General features: G+C 41.9%; 1 protein-coding gene across 1 annotated transcript in view; it reads left to right on the top strand.

The window, feature by feature from the left end:
• Positions 1-15,044, top strand: part of BTBD11 (BTB domain containing 11) — a 234,420-nt gene that overhangs the window by 198,634 nt on the left and 20,742 nt on the right. The window contains exons 10-13 of the mRNA XM_044441292.1: positions 1,360-1,449; positions 8,319-8,420; positions 12,456-12,549; positions 12,667-12,802. Of these exons, the coding sequence (XP_044297227.1) occupies positions 1,360-1,449; positions 8,319-8,420; positions 12,456-12,549; positions 12,667-12,802 (422 nt within the window). The remainder of the gene's footprint in view (positions 1-1,359; positions 1,450-8,318; positions 8,421-12,455; positions 12,550-12,666; positions 12,803-15,044) is intronic.

The following is a 15,044-nucleotide window of genomic DNA, read 5'->3' as shown; positions in this document are numbered from 1 at the left end:
ACTCTAGGATGATTGAGAAGAGATCCTGGCCTTCCTCAGTGTGATAGCCTTTCATGTATTTGAAAAGTGGTACCCTAGCTCCACTCAGTCTTGCTTTTTCAAAGCTAAACATGTTCACTTTCTGCAGTCTCTCCTTCTAGAGGTTTTGATCATCTTGGTTGCTCTCCTCTGAACTTTTTCCATTTAACTCATGTTAAGTGTTATATTCTGTGCATGATGGAGAGGGTTTTGCATGCCCCCCCAGAAGATCTCTGGCCCAGGTAAGCATTTTAGCAGGCCAGTGTTATTACTAAGTGCAGGAGAGGCAATTTTATGATTTACAGTACTGCTGAAGTAGAAAAGCACAATTAGCTGCTCAGTCCAGTTGATGCCCATCTCATGTTCAAGAAGCCACATGAGCGACATGTGAAATGCAGTTGCTGGGAGACTGATCAGCACCAAAGCTTATTTGTATGAATGCAGTCAAGGCAGGCCATTTTAAACATGAATTCTAACTGTGTGTTTTGGATTAAGTTTTAAGTGATTACCTTCGTGAATGTTTGAAAGTTTGAAGCTTAATTCATACTTGAGCCTAATTCAGGACACAGCAATCCATAAATACATACTGAGTTATGCTGTTGGTCCTCCCAGCTCAGTAATTTCCAGGTCTCAGACACAGTATTTCCAAGTGTTACCTGGAGGTGGCAGGATTTGAACCTGAAACACTCAGCCCAACTTACCTTGCAGGTTGGTTGTCCTGAGGATAAGATTGAGAGGAATAGGAGATTTATGTATTTGGTTCCTTGAAAGGAAAAAAGGTGGGATATACATGTAATGAATACATGAATGAATAAGCTGCAGCCCTTCTTACATGCGAATAGTCTTGACCCAAACCTAAATACTTCACCATACATAGAAATGCACATGATTTACTTTGTTTAATGTGTTGATGAAACCTTATAAACATGAAAGATAAGCAGTTTTTCCATTACTGCATTCAGTATGATGATGTCCCAAAGCTATTTTTACTATAGTTGTCTCAGCTTTCTGTCCATTCTAGTCACCCTTAAGATTCTTTTGTTAGAGTCAGCCTGCAAGCGACTTTCACAACATATGGGTGCAATTTGGGTTAGAGTTGACTGTCTTGTTCCTGGCAAGGGGATGTATTTATAGCACCATTTCTAAATAAACCGCATCCATTGGAAACTCATCAATATATTCTGAATCCATATGTGTTAGACCAATTAAAAGATTACAAAAACATGCAAACTTCCAGGATCCTTTGTGATCTTGTGGTTATATTTTGAAATTTTTCTTATGGTCAACATGATTGTTTCTGCCTATCCCCATCAGTATATTAACACCCCGATGTTCACGCAGGGCATGACGCCACTGATGTACGCCTGTGTGAGGGGTGATGAGGCCATGGTTCAGATGTTGCTGGATGCAGGAGCAGATCTCAATGCTGAGGTGAGTGTCATTGGTTTATTTCACTGATTAACTGCATTGCTACATTGCCTAATAGCTGTATTCTTACAAAGCACATTCTTATGATTACAAGTGTTCTGTTGACATCTTTGAGAACCTGTTATGGAGGGCTACAGGGATCCAAGATCAAAGACATTTACAACTGAAATGGGCCTTAGCAGAAGAACTTGGTAATTAAGTAAAATGTATTTATGAGGATGGTTTGTTTTTAAATAAGTTCTGTATTTTATGTCAATTCCAGAGAAAATGTCATGGGGCCTTCATCCTGAACCACAACATTATTCCAGACCTCAGAGCTATATGCACTGATGTCGCAGTCCACGTGTCACAGCAACCCAGGAGTTTTGCAAAACCCTGCACTGATGTGAACAAAGGCAGAGCAGATGGGCTGGCCCTTGCCACCCAATCCCTCCTGTAGTGAGCAAGAGGAGCTAAACTACCCATGGACGCTCCATCCCCTACAATCTAGAATTCTCAGTTCATGTGTCACACAACCCAGGGATGAAGTGCCCCATGGGAGTGATGAGGTGCAGCAACCAGCTCCCTTGCTCCTGCTTCATTTGTAACAACCCAGGGTTTTGAAAACTCCATGAGTGGGTGTGATGTCTGGTCATTCTCTCTTCTGTGAGGGAAGCAGCATCCGTTTGGTGAAAGGGGTTTCTGGCACTACCAAAGGCCTAGTTCTCACTGTGATGGCACTACGTCCTGTCACAGCAGGGCTGGCATTACTCCATGTATCAAACTAGATATTTAGGAGAAGGATTGTAGGGTAGCCTTCTCCTGAATGTCCTGATTTGTTATGTGCAGGGAATCGTTTTGCATTGAAGAATATTCAGTCTGGGGATTCCCCTTGCCACATCCCTGCTTTCTAAAGTTGTTCACTCTAGTCACTGCTTTACCACAGCCTTTTGATGAGGAATAGGCTGACAGCCTGTCTGTTTGCTTCCTTTTGTGGTGCTGAGAGCAATGAGCAGAAGCAAAGATGACCCTGTTATAAGCTACAGAATTTGGCCCAAACTGATGTTACCCTTTTGGCAGCTGTTTGCACATGATCTAGTCCCATGCCTCTTTGGACACCCCTGCATTTTAGAATGGTGACCAGGAGTTGCATGGAGCTAAATGTATGGAACTCCATGCAGGCAGGCGCCTGTTACCCAACATACTCACATGCTTCCTGGCTAGCCTTGCCACTGGAGTCATGTGGGACTGGACCACACAGGGTCGGTTCTTGGTTGGGATTCACTGGCGGGGGGGGGGGGGGCGTCTTCAAGCGCAAGAGCTGCAAGATCATGGTGCTAGGAAGAAGGGGAGAAGGAGAGTGGAGGAGGACACCATTTCTAATACTTCAGCTCTCAGTATAACATGATCTGGTGCATAAAAGTAATTTGATAAACAGAAGATTGGACTGTGTTTTTGTTGCAGTGAGAACAGTGCCGTCCAAAGACAGGAGTTTGTTTAACGTTTTGTGGGTGCTTCCCAAACTAACGTGCCCTCTCTAACAGATTTTTCTTCTTGGGTTTGCTCTCCATGATGCCCAATTGAAGCACATGTCACTGGATTAGCGAAGGGAGAATTGCTGTGCCCCTTCCTCCCAGCAGCCTCCAGTCCCCTGAAAATGCAATGCAGAGGGTTGGGACCTTGCTGAATGAGGCAGACTGAGGTGAAGTGCACTCAAGAAGAGTGCTTATTTCATTCAGTAGGGCACCCAGACTCTGCATAGCATTTTCAGGTTCACGGAGATACTTCCATAGGGAGGGGACAGTGAGAGTGACTCCTTCCACCAGCCCAGCTGCATGTGACTGAATCAAGGTCCAAGCCTCTATCTTCAGTCCAACCCAAACTGAAAAACAAAGCAACATCTCTAAAACAAATCATATTTTACAAACACACTTACTGCAATCAAGGCAATGAATTACTTTGCATCAGTCAGTCAAATTAACAGGCTGTCATATCCATTTTTTTCTTAAATCAAATTTATCTAATAGGTTAAATCAGCTTATCATAATTAAAAAGTGAAAATTGAATCACTGGATCTATTTTGATCCAGTCCTCACAAGTTAATTTAAGGAAGCAAAACTCATATAAGCTGCTAGTTAGAGAGCTAAGAGGTGCTGGGTAGTTTTTCCTTCTTCCATCCAAGCCAAAGTGCCAACAAGTTATAGTTGCCTGTTTTGAATTCTCACCTTCTTTCTAGCATTGTTGCCCACCCTTGCCTCTTTCCTCCTCTTCACTTCCTTCTGTATTTCCTAAGCCTGACGGGCAACATTCATGTCTCTCTTTTAATTTGGGGAGCTCCGTGTTTGTTTGTGCTTCCCTACGAAACCTTACCACAATACTGCCCAGTCTTATTCTCGGAATTATGCAGGACATCCTGACGTCATCCTCTTCATGGATAACCCTCTCCTGCTTGCCTTATTCCATCTCTTTTTCTTATTGAGGAAAATCCATTGAAGAGGACAAGACTGAATATCTGCCCAGGCCTTCTGGAAACACCCATGGCCATTTTTATTTGAGTATTCTCCCTTTTTCTAGGTACCCACACTGTGGTTGAAGTATGTGTTTCATCAGGAATATTCTTAAAGATGTTATATATTTTAATGATTAGTGAGGAATTTTACTCCAAGGAAATAATGCACAGGATCACAGCCGTTCATTACACATTGATTCAAAACTTGGTTCTGGGGCTAACTCCTTCATATAGCCATCTAGAAATACCTCAGCAGTTATAGGCGGCCTATAAATACAGGTATAACTACATGTATACATAATTATATGAATTTAGGATTGCAGCTATGCTTCAGATTTCTGAGCTTGACTGCTCAGTAGTAAGTCCCATTAAGTTTTCTTCCAGACAACTGTGTCTAGCATTGCAGCTCTCCTACTCAAGAGTAAGCCCCATTGAACACAGTGAGTTTTACTTTTGAGTAGACATTTGTCAGGTTGTGTTCCACAGCTGTAATCCTACAGGTACATCTTTGGGAGCAAATCCTATAGAATATAGCATGATTTATAGCTGAGTAAAGATACATAGCATTGTGCTGTTAACGAGCTGAAGCAGATTAATAATATTAGACTCATTTGGGAACTTTTAATTGTTGACGTTTGACAGCCACCATTAATATACATCCTGGGATATAGTGGGAGTGATTCTATTAATAAGAGTTTTTATCTAATGTTATTTGTTAAAGACCAACTTGTTTTTCTTGCTGCATCAACATTGTTTGCAGTTTCTGCCTGCCCATATGATAGAAGTGTGCCACTTAACCTATTAACTTATCAAAATAATATATTGTAGCTTCCAAGAATTGCAATTTCATTTAGGTAAGAGCATAAGGGAACAGCTTAATGAAATTTTAGACAGAAAAAAGCTGGGGCATGTTGTGAGTTGTAGGCATTTTTTCCTGTCTGTTCTTGCACTGGGCTTTGCCCTAAATATGTAAAATTATTTGACCCTGTTTGTTAGTGATCCATTCTTTCTGTTCAGTTACCACTTCAAACTTGGTAGAAAGCCACATACCTAACATGTGTTAAAAGAAGCAATCCATTGTTCCCTGAACGGTTAATATAAATATAATGTGATGACAGGAACAAGTAAGCTGTACACACCAACACAGAATATGCATCCATGTGGTTGTGCTGCACACAAGCCCACTCCAGAGTGCACATATTTGTGAAGAGGATGGTAATCTGTGAAGATTAACACAGTATAGAAATAACCACAAGACAAGGTTTTACAGTACTGTACTTCTGTTTATGAAAGTACCACATCCAGACATGTTTGGGTTAATCTTGATGGCAAAAGGGGTAATATATTAAAATAAATGGATACAGAATAATGTCTAATGGTTACAATAAGGCCAACACATTTGCTAAGTTCCAAAAGAAGAACTTAGTTGGACTTTGCAATTACTTGGTTGAATATGTTAGCAACAGAAAACCAAACCTGACTGGTAACTATTGGCTGAAATATGTGAAAATCCATTGTTGACTTCTTTTCTCAGAGTGTTTTCTCAAGTGAGTCTTCCAGCCCAGAATGCTGCACTTAAAAATGTGGAATAGGATGCAGAGGCTTTCTTATTCTCTTGTCACAGGCTTTAACAATCATAGAAGAACTTGAGGAAATGTGAAAGGTCTTTTTAAAAAAAGTTTCTTCTGAAACTTGCCTTAGAGTTAGTTTATGTTTTTGTTTTGGCCTGAAAGCTTGACAGTGGGTAAACTGCTGCCAACAACCTTCACAGAGCCTTTTTTGTCCTGTGTGATGGTTGTCACTGCCAATAAGATGCATTAGCACCTTCAGCCTAGCAGGGCTTGATAGAAAACAAGAGGTTTACTAAACAATATTAACTTCTGAGTGGGCGGGGGGGGGGGGGGGGGGGGGAGAGAGAGAGAGAATGGATTGCCTCACAGCCATAAAGGGCTCATATCCAGTAAAGTCCTTCCACTAGCAGAACAGACTGTTGCAAATCAAATTTTCCTTGCAAGCCGCACACTACCTAATCTACTCCAGAGGGTTAAGGGATGCTCTGGAGCAGATCTGAGGGGAAAGCTGCAGGGAAGAGAGGAGGGAAATCTTCTAGAAGTTCATTTGCATAACACTGGATTTAGCTCAGAGTCTTAACAGAAAGGGTAGATTAGCTGCATGATAGAATAAAATTAGGCACTACTTACTAAGATGGCTACTTAAACACTTGTCAAGAAAGAGAAAATGAATCACCAAAAAGGAGGGCAACAGTAGATGCAGATCTGCATAAAATTTGCATGTCTATCTTACATGATGTGGCCCAGTGGCCACAGTATTGATCTGGGGCTCAGGTGATCAGAGTTCAGGTTTTCTCAGCCGTGAAGCACACTGGGTGACTTTGGGCCAGGCACCAGCTCTCAGTCTAACCTACTTCACAGGATTGCTGTTATGAGGATAAATTGGATTTCTTGAAAGGGGAAGAAAGGTAGGATATAAATGTAATATAACCATAATGTCTGTGTCAGTGCTATTTTAGAAATAATTGCTATAATTCTAATAGTAATACATTGCACCATGGTGGGGAAGATTATGAGCGGGAAACCCTTGCACTACCTCAGTTGGTGTTCATCGTGGTTGGGCTACCTCAAGGCTTCTGCTGATGTGCAAAAAGAAGGAAAGAAAAATAAATTAAAACTTGCCATTGATGTTTTTTTCTCAGGCACAGAGGAGATGTCTCCCCTTGCTTTCATAACTGAAGTGTAAATACATAAAAGTAAATTCCTAACATTGTGATGTCCTTTGGATTTCCTGGCTTAACTTGAAATCTTACAAAGAAACCCAGTACTGGATGCTCTGAGCTGATGTTAAGATTCATGGGTGTCCTTCCTTATATGTGAAGCAAATACATGATTGGGCGGGCATGCCTCAGAGCGATCGGCTAGACTTATTTATTGGTCCCCAGATCCATAAATGCAGCTATGTTTGGCCTGTAGATCTGATTGATCAGGTGTGGTTATAGCCATAGGATTTCTTCCCTACCCCTACAAAGTGGTAAGAGACCAGTTATTTTAAAATAATTTTGGATCTCTTCACTGTCCTTTGGTGAATGGAACAGAAAATAAGCAACTAGTCAGCATCTGAGCTTAATCCAACTTCAGTCAATTAAAAGAATCTAATTGGGAAAGTGTCATTTAAACATTAAAATTAAATGAGCGGTTTTTCAAACATTCTACTTCAGGGAAACTTTTCCACATTAGGTTTATTCAGGCATCACACTAAACTACAGTTTAATGTTCTAAAATTTAGCCACAGGGAGCCTCAGACTGAGACATTTCTCCCACTCCTCCATTTTAAATTAACCACAGTTTGCCATGTCATTCAAAGTCAACTCACTGTGGTTAATTCTATCTATTGTTTGGCTCAATAAACCAATTTCAAACCTTGGTTTACGAAACTGGCTTGTTCTACTAATTTTATTAGGATTAATCATGGGTTTGGATGTTAGACTGCACTCTAAACTGTAGTTAACCTAAAATAGAAGTAGAAGCTTCTGATCTCCTTGCACCCATGACTTAGGAGGAGATGGAAGTGAGGAAGGATGAAAGATCAGCTTGCTGTGGCTTGTTGTTGCATTGCTGAAATGTCCAAACTGTATCATTCTGTAATTTTTTAGGAATCCTTGCATATTAGACATGAAACTCTTGAACATGGCAGAGAATTTTGAGGCATTTCTGTGATGTACATTCAATTCATACAGGATGTTGGCCTCATCTCATTGGAACACACCCATCTCTCCCTTCACCGGCTTATTACAGGGGAAGGTAGATAGTAGTGAATAAGGTGCCTTTCAAAAAGGTTGTCCACCATTTCTGACCTTCTCATTCAGGAACTGCCTGATAGGCTTCCAAGGAAGCCAAGTGGTTCTCTGGAATATGCAGTGAGAAATCAATGCTCTACCAGAGGTGGACAACCTGGTGCCTTCCAGATGTTCTGGGCTACAATACCGATCATCTCCAACCAGCCTGGCCAATGTTATGTGATTGTAGGAGTTGTAATCTAAGCATCAGGATGCCACTGTGTTGCTTCTCCCCTGCACTAATTACTCAACCACAGCAGTGGCCAATGGATTAATACTAATCAGGAATAATAATTACAACTGGCCTCTCAATAGGCCTAACAGAAGAATGTTAGGAAAGTGGATTTTCTTGCCGAGTAAATTTTTGATTAGATGAAAAAGGAAGAGATAATTTACTACAAAGCCTTTTGCATGCTTGCTTGCTTGCTTTCCTGTGTACCTAAGTGTTCCCAGCATTCTGGTGTATTCATTTTGATTAGATACAGATTTCCTTGAGAGCCATTTATAAAAGAAAACTACTTTATCTGTTTATAGGTTGTCAGTACTCCTCATAAATATCCATCCGTCCACCCTGAGACCCGCCATTGGACCGCCCTGACATTTGCTGTGTTGCATGGACATATTCCTGTAGTTCAGGTATTGCTGTATTTCCCTTTGTTCCATCTCATGTTTTATTTCTCATTTGTAGGTTATAATTGGCACTCACCTCATAATTGGCAGCCATTGTCATATTGGTTCCTCTGCTTCTTCTTTGTTTATTACACTGATATGGGGAGAGATAGACACACACACATATATAATGATATTATATATAGACTACAAGCAAGGCTGCAATCCTAAGCACATTTACTACAGAGTAATTCCTACTAGATATAGTGGGACCTAAACAAGCAAAGGATTGCACTGTAGGCCAATATGAAACTTTAATAGATTAATTTTAAAATAAATTGTCCCCGTCAATTCCTCTTGTTCCTTCTTGGCCATGTGTTTTAGGTATTTGTTTATTTATTGCTATTTTTTCTAATGTCAGTGAAAGTAAATGGGAGTCTTCTTTATCCTCTCCCTCTTTCTGCATCCTTTCTCATATTTCAAAGCCAAAATATTGACCAAGGCCATAAATAATAAGTACGAATGACACTACAGGAGTTAAGAAAATAAATGGGGAGAGATTTCTGTTTCTCAGAAAACTCATCCAGTGAATTTGACTGTCCAAAGCTTCAGAATAAATGAAAGGAAGAAGAATTTATTCATGGCAGTGCATTTCTGGACATAAAATGAGATTATGTCATAACTTTAAACTAATATGGCTGAACCTTGGCAGAAAGATCCATCAATGGTTCTTCTTCCATGATAACTAAAATGGGGTACCTGCATTACAGGACACTGTCCCTCCTCTTACCAGATGCTGGGGACAAGCACCAAATCTTCATGATGCCCTGTTTGTAAGATTCTGAGAGGCAGCTGAATGATCTTTGAATTCTTCTAGATAAGGCATTTATCACACCATCACCCTGCCTTATTTATGGAATTCTAGGGGAGGCATAGGTGTCATCTTTTACTCATAAACTTCCTATATTCTCCTATTGTTTATGCTATCTCTTTTCTTTCTATATATACACAAAAAAACCACCGAGGCGGTCAAGTGCATGTCTTTTAATCAGTAGCAGTAAGAGTTATCTCGTGCTCTCCTGGTTGGCTATGATCTAGGATAGCAGTTCTTATGTTAAGTGTCCCTGTTCAGGTGTGTCTGCACAATCTTAGTTTGTGGTGAAAGAATGTCCTTGTACAGCATATCCAACATCAGCATTCCACACATTTCTTCTGTGTGTTCCTGCAGCAGATAAGGCTGGCCTCCCATGGGACTGTTGTAGGCTGTGACGTCCATCAACTTTCAGTCCTACACAACTCATGTAGCTTTGCAGTGCAATCTATTGCCAATCTCAGTAACTATTTCCCCTTGGGACTGTAGTTTCATGTACATGGGGCTTCCATTGTCCCCAGACAAGATTCACATCTTCCAGCCATATCTCTGCAATAAAAAAGAAATTGGTAACTCTGTGTAGTTTAATCAAATAGCCTAAACCTGATTGAGATCATCATTGGTGATAGTCCATGTGATTGAGATAGAAGACACAATTTGCATTACTTTGCCTAGAACCCTGTTAAATGTCTCCCCTGCATCTTAAAATGCTGTGATTGGAAAACCTGATTGGAGAATGGAAAGAGGTATAGAGTGAGGCATGTGGCACATAAGTCCCTTGCCCTGCTCTCCTTTCTGCAACTGAAGATCTGAGTTCCTGATTCTTTCCCCTTTGCTATCTTTGTCTGGGGTTGTTGTTACTTCCCTTAGAAAAGGGATATTTTATACTTCTGAACCTTGGATTTTTTGAATGGTTAACCATTGAATTGTTGCCAAGAACTTCATTATTTACTTGAAGCAACAGCAGTGGATTGTTTGCATGCAGAAGGCTCAGCCCCTGGCATCTTCAGTGAAACAGATCTCCAGCAGCAGCTGCTGGGAAAGAACCTTTCCTGAGAATGTGGGGAGCTTCTTCTGTAGCACAGAGTCCTGGGCTGCACAGGCCAGTGATCTGAGTAAATAGAAGTACACTACCTTGGTTTTAAATAAACAAAGGATGAAACATTTGTCCCCCACACCTTTGACTCTTTTTATTTCGACCACAGATTTATTGTACCCTCTAAAAAGCCCTGTAGGTGGGTGGGAAGGGCCATAGCTCAGGGGTATTGCCCATGTTTTGAAAGGAGGATGTTTCAGCTGTGATCCCATCTAGGGCAGGGAAACATGTATTGGAAGCCCTGGAGCACCACTGCCAGTCTGTGTTTACAGTACAAGACTAGATGGCCCAGTGGTCTGACTCAGGCAACTTTCTGTATTCCTTTGTGGGGAGGAGACGTTTTCCTTGGATTGACATTGGAAACAAACAAGTTGTTTCCCTTGTAACATCTACTTTATGGAAGTCATGTTGCCAGGGATTGTTAGTTCCCACAGCATTTGAGCACATGCATGGCAATGAAGTGCTGTGCTTTGTGAATAATGCACACAGGTTTATGTAGCCGGGTTTTTCTATGGTAATTGTTCTGTGATAATAAGTGTGGGTTACCCAAAGGATGAGGAAATAATGGGTGAATCAACTTTTGCTTTCTGTCTGATCTGATGTCTTTTTCACAAGCCTGGATTTCTGGTGTGGTGCTGCCTTGAACTGTCATTTTTGCCCATGGCAGAGTGCTCAGGAGCTTCCTCACAGGCACAGCAGGGACTGTGACGGCTGCTGCACTTTGTAAACCTTTTAATCTCTCACTGTTACCCTTGTCGCGGTTCACCATTCCCAGTTCACGACAAGCCACCTGAACCCATAAAAAGCATAGGTCAAAACAAACTTTGCTGTACATTTGTGTCAAAGCAGCCATGTCCATTTTCACTTTTACTTTAGAATAGGTGTGCACACATGCACACACACACGGTTCTGATTGGGAACCTACTGGGGTGGGGGTTCAGATCTGGAAGCGTGTGCTTACTCGGTGGGGTAGGAGGGGAATGGACAAAAAACATAGACGCCAACTTAAAGGCATGTCCATTTTGGCCCACTATCTCTCTCAAGTCCAGCTGATAGCTTCCCAGGCACTTTAAATGATACCAAGTCATAGCTCCCTCTTCTACAAGAAAGTCAAATGGAAGTTTACGTGAAAAGAAGGGGAGCACGGCTGAGGTAGATCAGAGGCGGCCACCTGCCTTCATGGTCCTTAGATACTTGGGTGGGGCTTTTGAAAAGAGGCAGGAGGCTGACTGATGCAAGTGTGGATCCAGCTAGTGAGGGCATCAAAGTACATTTCCTGGGATGAAGGGGAAGCTGAGTGTAGTCAGGCCAGTTTTGGGAACACCCTGTGAGAAGGAGGACAAAAAGGACAATGGACCTTTTGGCCCATTGTTAAGAGTGGTAGTGGTGAATGCAAGTTAGCGGCTGCAGTATGGTGGGTTCTGCTTCTGAGGCACCAGGGCCTGCAGGTCTTCTGCCCTGCGGGATTTGTGGTGGCATAATGGAAGAGAAAGGTGGTTGCTGGCATGGAAGTCTTCTCTAGCTGAAGCATGGAAGTCTTCTCTACTTGACTGAGGCTTCTTCTTCCATTGTCACTGTGAGAGGATTGTAGCATTCTTCACATGAGTTTTTCCCCTCTGCCTTCCCATGCATTCCTACTGTGCTGACACTGGAGCATAGAACAGAACTGCAGAAATTTACTAGGCTTGTCTAGCAAAAAATGGTGCCATTTAGGAAAATGACAGACTTTCCTTGCTTCAAAAAAAGACATAAATGTGGCTGGAAATTTTTGGGAGATGCCCTGGAGAAAGATGTTGTTGTGAAAAAACCCCATAAACTTCCATGAGAGGAATCATGAGCTCCCTATGAATGCCTCATGTAGAAAAGCCTTGAGGAACAAGACTTTAAGCCCTTGAGTCAGTAAAGCAGGTGGGTGAGTGTGACACCACGTTGTTTCCAGTGCCTTTTGCCATGCCTCATGCAGCACTGGAGGTCAGATGGCCGAGTCGTAATGTCAGTTGGCCAGGAACATAAGCCTGCTGAATGTCCTTCTGCACCAAATGACCCCACACGTTCTTGCTGATCAGCAATTCTAAATGGTGGATTTCCTTTTTAGCTGTTGTTGGATGCTGGAGCCAAAGTAGAAGGCTCTTTGGAGCACGGTGATGAAAACTACTCTGAAACTCCCTTGCAGCTAGCAGCAGCAGCTGGTAAGGATTTTCTTACTATACCATGAAAAACTGACTTTTGTAAGAACATTTGATGGAGGAGAAGTTAGGAGCAAACCCTTTTTAAAAGAAAAAAAAACCTCACTCATTGCTTTACAGGAAATTTTGAACTTGTTAGTCTGCTTTTGGAGCGAGGGGCGGACCCCATGATTGGAACCATGTACAGGAATGGAATTTCCATGACTCCTCAAGGTGATATGAACTCCTTCAGCCAGGCTGCTGCCCATGGACACAGGTAGAGTTGGAGTAGTGCTTGTGAAATGGCCGAATGCTCATTGGTATGGAATGGTGTAAAACAGTACAAAATGTGTAAATGGAATTTTCTGCACATATGTTTATTTCTAAGTGCGTAAGTGTGCTTTCCAAATGCAGTTTGTTTATTTTTTTAACAGGTTAGGTAAAGGTTGGGCTAGGCTTTGGTGTGACTCCTAGCCACAATCACTAAATGGAGCCCCCATGCATGTTCAGAGGCAGTGACTAGATGCAGTTGATCAAGGAGGGGAATGAAGCACCAGCAGCTTCTTTGGCAACTCTGTGCACAGTGCTTGCATGCCACCTCGTTTCCATAAAACCCTGCACCATGCATGAGTTGCTGTGTCTTTGAACCTGGCAAAGTGGGTGGCAAGCTTGGCTTTGCAAACCATCCCTACCACCTACCCTTATTAGGTTTGGGCAACACAAGCAACCCCTGCATGGTGCAGGTAATTATGGAAACAAGGTGCCATGAGACAGGCACCTGCAAGGTGGAGAAAAGTAGCCACTGATGTTTGTTTTCCTTCTCTGATCATGTGAACCCAGACAGTGTACCTCAAATTCAAGAGCTGTGGATGAACAACTGGGGACAGGCTATAGCCATCTCTGTTTCCCTGCTTGCAGGCAGGAGGAAGCTAGAAGTCAGACATAGCAAAGATTGTCATTGCCCAGACAAAGCCCTAGTCTAAATTGGAAGCCTTCACACCTATCCCAGATGAGGAAGCCCAGCAGCACAGTCAATCAAGTTCCAAGGGATCATTGCCCATGTAGAAAGATGCTCTAGCCGGTGGCTCTGGTGATGCACCATCTGAGGTGGCTGTGTACAGCGCCAGGAGCTCCTTTTAAAGAGGTTTTGCTGGCAGGCAAAGAAACAGGTGGCTATGGATTCTTGGCAGCTACAAAAGAGAGAATTCTCAAAAGTGCCTCCAATGCACATATGACCAGCTTAGCAAATGGTGTGAAGCACTGGGAGAATATGAGATACAGGACTGAGCTCTTCACACTGAAGGACCACTGAGATCCATAAGTAAATACATAAAGAAGATCAACAAAGTTTGGATAAAGCAGTGAGGTGAAAGGATAAAGACATATGGGGCTCTAGGATTTGCTTTAAGAAGTAGGGGTGACTAAATTATATGGGCTGGAGAAAGAACAGGGGAAGAGGTGAATCCAAAGGATTAAGTTTAAGGTGGAGGAGAGGTGAAGGAAATAACCATGCCAAATACATGGTTAGCATATAAAATAGCGAATTGTTCACACATATTTGTAAATACTTGGTCAATTTGTCTACAAAAGGGAATTCACACATAACCCTCTATGTACTTGGGGATTTCATAGGATTTCTTAGTAGACACAGCTTTCTTTATGGCTGAGTACAAAGTAAGCTTTGTAAAATCTCAGGTTTAAAATTATGTGCCAGGTACTCAGTTCTATGCTAAATTCTGTATAGAATTGCTGGAAAAATTAATGTCTTTCATTCTACTGTGGCGTAAGAATTTGATGTAGCCTCATTTTGGCTAAGCTAAGGGACAGTTTGGAAGCACCCTCACCATATCACTTCAAACCTACCTCCACCTTTCTAGAGCCAGGCTTTGAATAACGGGATTCTTCAAGTTTGCACTCTTTCAAGCTGGCTGTGAATTGATGCTGATTGCCTTGTGCCTATAATGTCACCAAGGCATATGAACCCCAGAGCACTTTTGCATTAGAAAAAATATGAAATGTGAACATATAAATAACTGATTAGATATATTTTGGTATATGCAGTGTTTTAGGAATTGGAAGACTGGAAATCTACCTGATGTTTTGGGAGGGTGAAGCAAGAGCAGTGGTAGACCCAGCATTGATGTTTCAATTAGTCACGCAAATGGCCAAGCCAAGAGGAAGCCAGTTCATACACAGGGCGAGGAATGCACTCTAGTGTCTCTTTAAATGAGTTATCATCTGAGTTATCAAATATGTTTTCCTTTATTACATCTTATGGTACAATGCACCCATCACTGCAGTTAACAGGAGAAAGATAATCCATCTCCCTTTAAACACACACATTTGTTGGCCCATCTGCTGTGGATACATTGCTTATTCTATCCCCTACAGGACTGAACATGTGCAGCTAGCAAGATGTAAGCGTATAAGGTAGGTGGGAGGTAAGGGAGAAGATGCACATTGGATTTGATTGATTGCTTTAAACAGTTCAATCATTGGGAGTGACTTCACTGCACCTT

The sequence above is a fragment of the Varanus komodoensis genome, unplaced genomic scaffold (genome assembly GCF_004798865.1).
Source record: "Varanus komodoensis strain SLA01 unplaced genomic scaffold, ASM479886v1 scaffold39, whole genome shotgun sequence".
NCBI classification, from domain to species: Eukaryota; Metazoa; Chordata; class Lepidosauria; order Squamata; family Varanidae; genus Varanus; species Varanus komodoensis.
The sequence above is the reverse complement of the archived record's forward strand: the minus strand, read 5'-3'. Positions and strand labels throughout refer to the sequence as shown.